Genomic DNA, 11,804 nt, shown 5'->3' with positions numbered 1-11,804 from the left:
GGGGGAGGGAGTGGGGGGGGGTAGGGGGGGGGGGGGGGGGGGGGGGGGGGGGGGGGCATAAATTTGATATATAATCAAATTAAAAGTAGACATGTATCTGTTCTAGTAGGTCTAGTTTAGCATTGCTGATGTTTATGAGCACCTATGAGGTTTAGACATGAAGTTATGCTTCAGTAGCCCAGGGGACAAGATCGAAGTGGACACTAAGAAAAGGAAGGATGTGCTTCACAGCGTAAAATGAATGAGGAAATCTGATCCACTAGTCCTAGGCCTGTAAAGGTCATGTGAAATCTGTAAACGATTTATTGATTGAAATAAATTATTAACATGTGGCTTACTGGTAAATCTCTCGTTCTTAAATACATATTCACCTGCATGAAAAAGGATGCATGTTTGTCATGTGGTTTTGGGTTGTTGACTGCGAGGAGGCCTTGTACACCTGCGGTTGCCAAGCAAATTGATTTTTTTAGAAATTAGTTTTCGCTGTTTTGAAAGGGAAAAAAATGATTGTTTGTTATTTTGTTGTTTTTACAGTTAAAGCAAAAAAAAAAAGTAAAGGGAATATATATATCACATGAAAACATTTTTATATATTTTTTATAGAATAGAAAATGAATATAAGCATTTCAGTAATAAAATGATAAGAGACTATTTTGAATAAGTAAAGAGTAAAAAAATGTGTCTAAAATGACAGTGGAATGCTGCACACACTTAGATTTTCAAGGTTTGCAAAATAATATTTTTTATATATTATATATTTTATCATCATGATTATCATATTCAATCTGTTGGAACAGCTAAAATCAATGTTAATGATTAATACTTCATGCTAAACAATTAATTTCAAATTCACAAATAGCACCTATATTGTTGCTGAATTGCTTGTTATCACTACTATTATAGATAGATAGATAGATATAGATTTTTTTTAGACAGTACTCATAAAAATTACCATGCAACTATGCTTGTTCTTTTCCCTTTATGCTAAACCAGGCCCCCAGCAGATGATGCATATGACTTCCCTGTAATAGTGGGATTAAACCCACTATTAAACCATCCCCTCATCAGGGTCTCGTGTTTAACAAAATAGATGTTAGATGAGGTGACCTGCCTCAAATCACCCTGCTCTGTGTCATAATGTATCCTGCGCTCTGCACCAGCCACATCACCAGAGGCAGTGCAGAATAATTAAGAGGACTCATATATGGATCATGGAAAGTGATAACAAGCGGGCTTGTGTGATCTTTAATGTGCTCTAGACACTTATCCTCCCTGTATCTCTAATGGCTCATTACACTGTCCTCTTTTCCTCCCTCGTCCCTCGTCTTACTCTCTCCATTCCCTCCCTCAGTGTCTCGTATGAATTTTGTGCCCATCGAGAGCTGCATGCCAAGAGTTTGCCAATTTCTCATTTTTTTGTCCCCCACCCTCAACATTACAGCTGTTAAGAGGTGTATCCCACCTACTCTTTCTCTCTCTCTTGCTGTCTCCTTCTCTCCTGCCCTGTCTCCTCACTCTGTCCTTATTAAATCTGGAGGATCTAATCACGCCCTCCATCCATAGTTCTGGATAATGGTCACTGTGATGGATGTGATGAGTTTTAATAGGACATGGCCATACTTTAGGATTCATAAAAAACTGACCTTTTCCTATTCTGCTTGTATTCATTTGGATTAATCCATAGGTTAAATGTCTAAGTTAAGCAGTGAAATAAATAGGCTGAATGATGTTCTTTCATTCAGTGTTGTTTTTCGTTTTTCTCACTAATGCATATTTGAAGGCATGGTTTTGGTCAGGCTTTCATTACAGCTAATATGACTAATCTGTGCTTTTCAAAGTTTAAGTATATCTGTGATCCTAAAATATTTGCCCAAGTTCAGTTATGATGAACTCTTTCGTCCACTGGCACCAAACGCCCTTTTATTTAGGCAGCTTTGGTCAACAGTGAGAATGTGATTTTATGCTCCATGTTTTTCTAATTTGAGATTATGCTCTATTACAGACGACCCCACTCAACTCCCTGTTCTGTGATTTTACAGTGACAGCAATTGTGCAAATTATCCTTTCTGCACTACAATGTGCATGAGCTTTGCTCTGGTGAGAAAAGAGCTCCTGTCTGAGGGTGGTCCGCTGCGAGACTGCACTGTGATCTGACTTTCCGCCCCACCTCGCTTGGGGCTCACGAGGTTAATTGATCAGTGTGGGGCTGGTGACGGGATGAGTGCGGGGTCAGCATTTGTATTGACTGGACAGACTGATTAACAAGCACTAAAATGCTCCTGGCCACCGCTTTGAGAACGTTTGGTAGGTCGTCGTCAATTATCCCCTGCCAGCCTCCATCAGGGGGAACTGACAACCTTTGCTCTCTCTTCATTTTGTAGCTGTGCTGTGCAGAAACTGGGGTTTTGCAAAACGCATGTGGACAACTCTAACTACTCCGTATTGATTGCTCTTAGCAGACAGCCAAAGGGTTACACACTGATTGAATCTAACAAACATTTCATATTGGATATTTCATACACATTGCATGATAGGTATATTGATCATCTGAAAAAAAATAATCCTCTGATGTTGTGACAATGAGCACATTTACATGTATAACAAAACACTGTTAACTATCAAAAATGGGCTCATTATGAGAACCTTCTTTTTAAAATTACATTCAAATCAATAAATCAATATTTTTATTGATGACCATTCAATAGTAACCTTATATTCTGAGTTCTGACTAAATAACTTTTACTGTTCTGAAGCACAGCAGATAAAAGCAGAACTTTGTTGAAGTTGAGTTTTTTCTGCAAATTGCATTACTTGTTGCAGCTTTGTATTTTCAGACCTATCATTCAAAGTCCCCAGAGAATGAGTCACTGGATGATTCTGGATGAAACTCAGATGAAATATCTGTTCATTACAGTAGATTCATGAAAGTGAAGATGAAAGCAATGTGTGACCATAGGAATCCATCAATAATTTCATCTTTAGCTAAAAAGCATCTTCATCTCCACTTAAATATACATATTAAGTTAGGAAGGTATTAGTTACTTGCTGACGTAATAATCATTGGTTCAGTCTAATAGGGCTGTTTTCAAGTTCAGATCAAACCTTCTTCAATTATGTGTGTAAACATTCAGTCAAGCATCAGTGGTGGTGGTTTCTATGTGCAATGCATACTGTGAAATATTTAAAATAACAGGAAAAAGCATTTAATGTTGTGCGTTCACATTATTATCTCCTTACAGAAGCAGTTTACAGGCCTCCTTTAGGGGCTCTAAAGTGACTTCAGCTTGCTGCTGAGCAGCAGATAACGTGTTTCTATAGTAACTTTTGTGAGAGTAACCTCTTGAGCTTGCTTCCTATTCACAATTTCATCAATTCCCATACATAAGGTATCCAAGCAATCATCAGATGTTGCACTTATTCTCTGAATTCTGACCTGAACCCTCTACGTCCTGTAATTTTCATTTAGTGTTACATGTAGATGTCGGTCTATATTCAGTATCAAAAGAGCATTTTGAGTGTAGCTACAGTGGAAGAGAACGGGCCTGCAGGGGATTATGGGTAATGCCAGGAGTGAATGCATGAAAGCTCTCAAGATCACATTTTCTTTGATGGCCTTTTAGATATCTGATATTTCTCGTGACGCACACCAGACACCTGACTGGCACCACCTCATAGGAGTCGGAGCGCTAATTTCCCTTTGCTGTCAAACTCTATGCCCTAACTGATATTCACCATCACCTCTCTCATTTTTCTGTGCAGAGTGCAGATGCCAAGCTGCAATAGAGGATGATTGACAGAAGGCAAACCTGAAACGGGTGTCAGTCAACATCCAGCCAGAGAGTCGATTCATCAGAGTGTCAGAAGCATTGCTCTCTCTCCAGCCCGACCGATCACTTCATCTTCTCTGCCTCCACTTCTCTTATCTCTGCTGGCACCCCGACCCTGCCCCTTCCCAGCGGACACAATAAAGACCAGAGGTGGAGATAGAAGAATCAGGCTTGACGACCTTTCAGTGACCAAAGCGAAGCTGGTATGCTGCTGCCCCTCTTCTGTCCCATGTTCAGCAAAAGTAGGATTATTTTGTAAACCAGACCCAGATCTTCCTCTCCATTCCCTCTTTCTCTATCTCTCCTTCTCTCGTGCATCTTTGAGAGGAAGGGAGCAGACGGATACTTTACATCACAGTGAATAGTCTATTAGAGGGGTGGCCCAAATAAAGGAAGCAGCCATGCGTTTCCCGCTGCTCTTGACACTGCAGGCATCATGGCTGACTATTTGTCAGGCCACACAGCACTATCCCACAACCTGGGGACACTACGACTTGTGCAAGTCACATGGCTACACGGACGAAGGCCCGACCTGGTATTACATGGCCTGTCAGCCTGAAGCCGCGGACATGACCAAGTACCTAAAAGTGTTTCTTGACCCACCCAACATCACCTGTGGAGACCCACCAGAGACCTACTGCACCCTGGTGAGTGAGTGAATGAATCATATGATTTCACCCACAGTGTACTTACTACTCCTTGTGGCTTCATCTTATTTTATATAATTTATTAATGTGCTTCACATTTGATATGCAAATATATTCATGGTGCCACATGCACACTATAACTGAGGTTAAACAGTTTTGAGGATGTGGGATGGATCTGAGTAATCTACAACCGGAAGCAACGAAGATGCTTACAAATAACTGACAAAGTAAATTTCATTCATGTATGCCATTAGAACTGCTAATAAGGAGTAGTGCAGCTGAAACCTCAGTTAACGTCACATTTGTGTCAGTGTAAATGGTGTCCACTTCCTGTGCCGGGTCATTGACTGTTTCAATTTATATGGTTAATTATCTCGTTTCAGCTTTGGTGGAAGCCTTCATTAGGTCTTTGTGGACAAAATGCTGTCTGTCATTAGCATTGAAAATGAGAACTAGAAAAGAGTTAGAGGTAGAAGAAGAGAGAGAGAGAGATGGATAAAATACGCACTTAAAAAATATGGCTTGCTTTGAGGAGGTGAGCTGTATGTATTTTATGGGCAAGTCTAAGTGTTTAATTCGAAAAATGTCATTTGTGTATTTACACACGTTTTTTTGAAACTCACAGCTGGCCTGCAGTATTAGAAATTAGTTAATGGTTATCAGTTACTCTGTTTACATGGACATCAGTAATCTAATTATTTACCTTATTCTAAATAAGCTAATATTATGATTATGGTGTTTACACGAGTTGCTTTTAGAATATTCCTTTCATGTTCCCGTTTTACATGTTATAGTACATAGTTCGATTAATGGCACACGTCATTACGCCCCCACGTGACGACATCCGATGTCCCCTCCGGAATTTCACGCATAAACATATGTTTGTCTTTGCGATGATGCCATGTACAGTTTTGGGTGTTTAATTTTTTGTTTTATGAAAGCTTCAAGTGCAGTTAATTATTTGTACGTCCATACAGACGACGTCGGTGTTGAAGCTCTTTTATTTGCCGTCAAGCGGTTGAGCACTGCCGTGTGTGTATCCTGTCGCAAAATGCGGCGAAAAGTCCTACACGATGGTAATAATGTGATTAAGGTGTTTACATGTCTATTCTGCACTTCAGTAATGCGAATAAAATAGGAATACTCCACATGTCTTAATTCGATTAGTGTTTACTTCGATTATGACTTTAGCCGGATTAAGGTAATCAAAAATCTCTATTTACATGGTAGATTCTTAATCAGAGTATTGACTTAATCGTATTAAAATCGAAGTATTGTTGTCCATGTAAACGTACTCAGTGTTACATTTACTTGTCTGTATGTGTGTTTTGGAAGACTCTATGCGTATTATCTGAAGTTTTACTACAGGTTCAGAGAGCGAGTGAGAGGCTGTTTACAGTATTTAAGAGGTGAAAATAACGAGTGTTGTGGGACAGTACAATGAGAGTCCGCAGAGTGACAGAGGACCTAATATCTGGCGTGCAGGGAGTGAAAAGTGAATTATTCAGTATGTTTTGTCGCTAATGTGTTTTATTCATAGGATACATTATTCAGAGCCATATCTGGGAGGCACTTTTGAAAATGCTGACTCTCTCTGATAGATTCTCAAGGTTAGAGCAAGGGCTGTTATCCATTTTGGAGGGTCACTGTCACAATATAGCTTGGCTCTCTGGTTTTCCCAAGGGCCCGGAGTAAAAAAAAATTGACACATAATTTCACCCCAGCACACCAGTCGGTTATTATTGCAATAACAGATGACTGACAAACAGCATGCACTGTGGTCATGCCTTCCTTCATTCCTGGCCCCAATATTACGTTGTACTTATAAAATGTATGTTGCAGTTATAATAGAAATTTAGTTCCTAGGTGTGACAAACCTGTTTTAACAGTTGAGTAGACTCTTAGGCCAAGTTTACATAAAATATTTATTGTAAAACATTTCTGGTATCGCTAGGTGATCAGGCCCCCTTGTTGTCAAGCAACATAAATTGCCATTGTCCAGCCTTGAAACCCACTTGGTTTTCTGCCAGTGCATTGAGGCCGATCAATTTCTGAGCTGTTAGCCATAAATTGGCAGCAGACATTACATAGATATACTGATTATGCCAATAACAGTTTTTATGATGTCTGTAATCATTCTTTTATTTCCGGCTATTGCCATTAGTGTTCTTTATACAAGAGCTCAATCCTCTGTAATTGATTTCTACTCAGGCTGGCCATGGGCTTCTCTCTCGCCCTCTCTGAGGCTGTTGGGCTGTTTCCTCTGATTACACCCATAACAGCCATCGCAGGCAGACAGCGAACCTGCTCTGGGCTTGAAAAAACCAAGCACTGGAGAGACCGATGCTTTACCCTGCAATCTGAAGTGCAGGAAGCTGGACAGATCCATTTGTGAAAAGCTTTTATACTGCTATGAGTGATGACCTTCTCTATGGCAAAAACTTGACCCTCATGCCCTACACCACATAAAAACGTCTGCCCAGACGCTCTTTAAGCGGAATCTGTGCTGTAGACAGTGCTATTTGTCTCAGAATGATTTGTGCTTTTGTTGTCCAAAATTGTGGAGTTAATGCAAAACCGACTTGGATAGACTTGGATAACATGTCATGGCAAGTCAGTTGAGGATGTATACCAAACTTTGTGCACACTAACTAGTGGGGTGGTAGTTGGTTCTCTATTTACACCAGAACACCTCATACTGCTCACAATCTGTAGCTGTCTTATTATCTTTCTCAACATCTCAAAATTTAAAGGAAATCTCTCTAGCGTTTCATAATAAATGCTCACCACCTCAAGCTTTTGGCCCTTTGAGCGTATCCAAAAAGTTGCCCTTGTATTTAACCTCTGGAAATTCTCTCATGTTACACTTCTGCCCAGGTCTCTTCACTGGCTGCCAGTAATTGCTAGAATACATTTAAGACCTGCCTAAAATGCTGCTTTGGTCTGTGCCACCACTATCTTTAGACTTAAATCAAACGGCTCCAGCCTGGTCACTGCTATCAGCCATTTCTGTCACCTTGCTTCCCAATGTCTCCATGTTCACACTCATCATGCTCTGCATTTTTTTCCACACTTGCCCCTCGATATTGGATTTGAACTCTCTAGCTTCCAATGCAACCAGTTAGAGTTAAAAAAGACCTCATGCATCACTATAAAAGACCATTGAAACAAATTTGGCAATGGTTTACAGATTTACAGTTATATAATTCAAACAGCTTGTTCATCAGTCTTGTGGCTTGACACGATTCAGAGAGAGACACTCCTCACTAATGCAACAGCCTCAGAAGACATCTCCTTTCATCATGTGATATTATACGTCCTAGAAAGAAGAACTGAATGACAGAGAGCTGTTTTTAATAAGGAAAATGAAACAATTACACAGTTACAGAAAGAAAACTAGATTGTGGTTAAAAAATCATAATGGCTTTCAGCTGAAGATTGTCCCATTGCAGCATTACTCACGTTTTCATTATTCTATAAAGTGACACCACTTTATTTATGTTTTGATATATAATTCTGACCTTTTCCTGCATATTTCTGCGTGATATTGCAGAGCTCAGGGAGTGATGGAAGACATTTTGGTTCATCAGCCTTCTCTCAGAGCGGTGCCATTCCTCAAGTGGCTTAGCATTGACATTTCAGTGAGATTTGAGTGTGCTGTCAGCTACAATATGCCTCCTCTCATATTTAAATGTGCGTCTCGATGAAAGCCGAGGGGAAAAGGCTCCTGCCAATACAGTGTAGTCTCAGACAAATGGTGACATTCGACTTTAATCAAATAGTTTATTCATGCCGAATTCATGCTGAGAGATTGCACAAAACCAGCCACAAAGCAGCTTTTCAAAAGTGCTGACTTTCATGAATGGACTGAGGCAAATATTTTAACACTATTGAAAGACTAATTACTTTTCTATAGAGCTGTTAAACATCTGAGGAATTGTGCCATGTGATTGATATATTTATTTGTTTTCTTTTTAGCCGAGTCGTAGAGCTGATAGAAATCAATCTGAATGAAGTGGCTGCTCTGTATCAGAGCAAAAAGTGAACAAATCTGATGGTATTATCAATCTTAGTCAGGCATTAGTACAACCCTCTAGAATAAAAATGGAAGACTTGAGACATTGAAAGAATGCTTTGACAGTTCAGCTTTTTGAAAGTCCAGCAGAAACATATGTTGTGTTCTATTCTTCACCATGTTCTCGATTTTAGACTTTTGTTTAGGTTTATGACTTTGTTCGCTTCTATATATTTACGTGTAGCAATGCAAGGGTTGAATCATAGCTGTCCATGCCTTACACTGTCAGCTGTTTGGTGGCTTGGCATTATGAATGAAAACAGCTGGATTCAAATAGTACTGAACAGTCTCCCCCTTGTTCGAGGCATCAAGCAAGGCACTTAACCTCTGCTTGCTCCGGGGGGCCTGCAGAATGACTGTATGCCTGTGTGTTCTGACCCATCCCTTTGCCTGTCACAGAAGAGAGACCGGCCATAAACATTCTGGGGTTTTATGTCAGAAAATGGATTACAGGGAAACCCACGATCAAGGCTGAAGTGTGGAAATTGCACTGTTGGTCTTCAAACAGTTGTTGCAACAAAAAGATACTTTCAGAAGGGCATAGTAAATGGTATTATGCTTTATTAGCTGCTCTGCTTTGTGCGTCACTGGCTGTGCTGTTGAATAAGGTTTGACGACTGTCTTTACATTCATATTGACATTGATCTATAAATAGAATGCTTATTCATTTTAATGCTCTGACCTGACTCAGGTAAGCATTATCTACAGTGACACCCGCTGACAACTTGTCATGTTATGGTTGCACCTCCCCTAGCCAGCAAATTAATATTTGCCATTTCAGTGCAAAGTCTTTCAGACGAAAATGCCCTGATAGGATGGGCAGCAGTTTGGACTTTGACAAAACGCACAAAAATCTGTTAGCTGTTTACCCTTTTTGAATTTATTCACCAAGGTGATATGGTTCCCGCAGTAACAGGAAGTAGTATTTCCTGCTGTAGAAGCTTCTTGTTCTATCTTAACTCTATCAGGACATGGATTAAGTACATACTGGCTGCTACAACAAGATAAGAATGTATTTTCCCAATGCTGCTATCCCATAATGCATGCTGACAACTTTTCATCAGTTTTTTTGTACCTACCGAAATATGAGTAGAATGGAGAGGACAACAGAACCAGCCATTGGAAATTTCGCATTATATTATACAATAAAGCGCCATACATCACACGTACACATACGCAGATAGTGTACCATCTTATCTTTCTCTTGTAAAGGTTGGAGGAAGTACAGGCGGCTTAAGCTAAAATTATATTAATATAAACATTTATCCTGACATTTACCCTCACAGAATGGCACAAAAAAAGATAACTAGCGAATGCGGCTCAACTCGAAACCTTAAATTAATGCAAACATTTCTGAGTCACCGTCAAAGTGTGCATTAGAATATTGGAAAATCATTTTGTCTGGTCTGTAATTTGCTCTGTGAATATGTCCCACCGGAGCTCTTGGCTTGTAGATAATGAGAGCACCGTCATTTGGCTTCAAGTTTTTATTTCTATGACACAGGGAATTTTCTTTAATGTATTCCATTTGACTAAGGGCTTCTTTTCTCTCTCTCTCTCTCTCTAATGCAAGACGAAGCTAAATCCCTCTCCTGGTAATGGGGCTTTTGTTGGTTTCCACAGTTCATCACGCATGGAAAATTCTCAGCTCAAACCTTCTCTGAGGACGGCTTCTAAGAATAGGCAGAATTCTGTTAGCCTATCTGAAACGGGGCCCTGGGATCCATTTACTTTTAATTGCTGTCTCTGCCTTTAGGCTACAGATCTTCCGTCCCTCCCTTCCTCCCTCTTTCCATCTTTCTTTCTTTCTTTCTTTCTTTCTTTCTCACGCCCATCATATCTTTCTATGTTTGTTGTTGTATTTGTCTCCCTCTCTGTGTTACTAGCACCATTATGCTCGTGTTGGCTACGCAGACATGGTGACTTTCACAATCTGTTTGGCATTCGAAGGCGGAAAAGACTGCGAAATGGAAATGATTCAATAAGCGCCAGATAATAAACTACTATCTACTCACACATTAAACATAGACTCATGGATCACACACTAACTGCTAAGACACCTATAATAATTTACCCACTTGAATGAAACGTCCTGTGTGCAGTATGAGGACACGGATTGCTTTGGGCACTGCTGAATTAGATCTGTGATCAGGAGAAGATGCCTCAAAACGCGTATCCGCGTTAATCGACCTCAGAGGGTTAAGGATGGAGTCAATCAGGCCCGGTAGAGGCCTCGGTAGATTTTTCATGTTCAAAAATAAAATTTGTTCTTTGAATGACTAATTTCCTGTTAAACTCCTCATATGAATGCCTGCATGACATGTATAATTCAGTTTAGACAGTTTGCAAGAATGTTTAGCGTCCCTGTTATAAAAATGATCGCTGCAAGACGCTGGTGGAGTGAACGAGACTTGAGAGAGTTGTGAGTGAGGGCGCAGGTGCAGCCTCCGTGTTGCCAGATCCAGGTATTATAAGCGTTTTTGGACTTGTCTTTTCCACTTAATTGAACACTTTAGAAAGTTAATAAAGTAGGAAGCTGCAGTTTAGAGTCAGCGATATCTTTCTTATTTTATATTATTTGCAAAAGATTGGAAATAATTTCGGTTTGTTTTTATTTTTTTTTTGTTTGTTTTAGTATCAATATCTGGCACCACTGCATCGCCGGCACTTAAACTGAAAGCAATAAAAAAAGCCCATGGACAGTTTTTGCTGACAGGATACGACATTCGGTAAGGGAAACGCAAAAATTATCATGATATTATCTGTCATGTTATTATGTTATTACCATAATGTTATTAACGCTGTCAAAAACAGAAGCATTTAACACTAGTACACACAGATCTGTAGAACAAGTAGGTTACAGAATGAAATGAAATACGCAAAAACTAGCCATGAAGAAGTCTATGTCATTCAGTATAGTAAAATTTTCACAAATCATGCTATAAACTTTCATAAGAGCACTAGACAAAGTTATTGTAGTTACAGTGGGGCAAAAAAGTATTTAGTCAGCCACCAATTGTGCAAGTTCTCCCACTTAAAAAGATGAGAGAGGCCTGTAATTTTCATCATAGGTATACCTCAACTATGAGAGACAAAATGAGAAAAAAAATCCAGAAAATCACATTGTAGGATTTTTAAAGAATTAATTGGTAAATTCCTCGGTAAAATAAGTATTTGGTCACCTACAAACAAGCAAGATTTCTGGCCCTCACAGACCTGTAACTTCTTCTTTAAGAGACTCCTCTGTCCTCCACT

At 39.7% G+C, this 11,804-nt stretch overlaps 1 protein-coding gene across 9 annotated transcripts in view; it reads left to right on the top strand.

Moving 5' to 3' along the window:
• Window positions 1-11,804, top strand: part of LOC107548911 (netrin-G1-like) — a 95,491-nt gene that overhangs the window by 4,756 nt on the left and 78,931 nt on the right. For all 9 annotated transcript variants that reach the window (XM_016229785.1, XM_016229783.1, XM_016229780.1 and 6 more), the window contains exon 2: window positions 3,760-4,474. In XM_016229785.1, the coding sequence (XP_016085271.1) occupies window positions 4,229-4,474 (246 nt within the window). In that variant the 5' untranslated portion in view covers window positions 3,760-4,228. The remainder of the gene's footprint in view (window positions 1-3,759; window positions 4,475-11,804) is intronic.

Source organism: Sinocyclocheilus grahami, unplaced genomic scaffold, assembly GCF_001515645.1.
Source record: "Sinocyclocheilus grahami isolate Dianchi unplaced genomic scaffold, SAMN03320097.WGS_v1.1 scaffold357.1, whole genome shotgun sequence".
Classification (NCBI taxonomy): domain Eukaryota; kingdom Metazoa; phylum Chordata; class Actinopteri; order Cypriniformes; family Cyprinidae; genus Sinocyclocheilus; species Sinocyclocheilus grahami.
The sequence above is the reverse complement of the archived record's forward strand: the minus strand, read 5'-3'. Positions and strand labels throughout refer to the sequence as shown.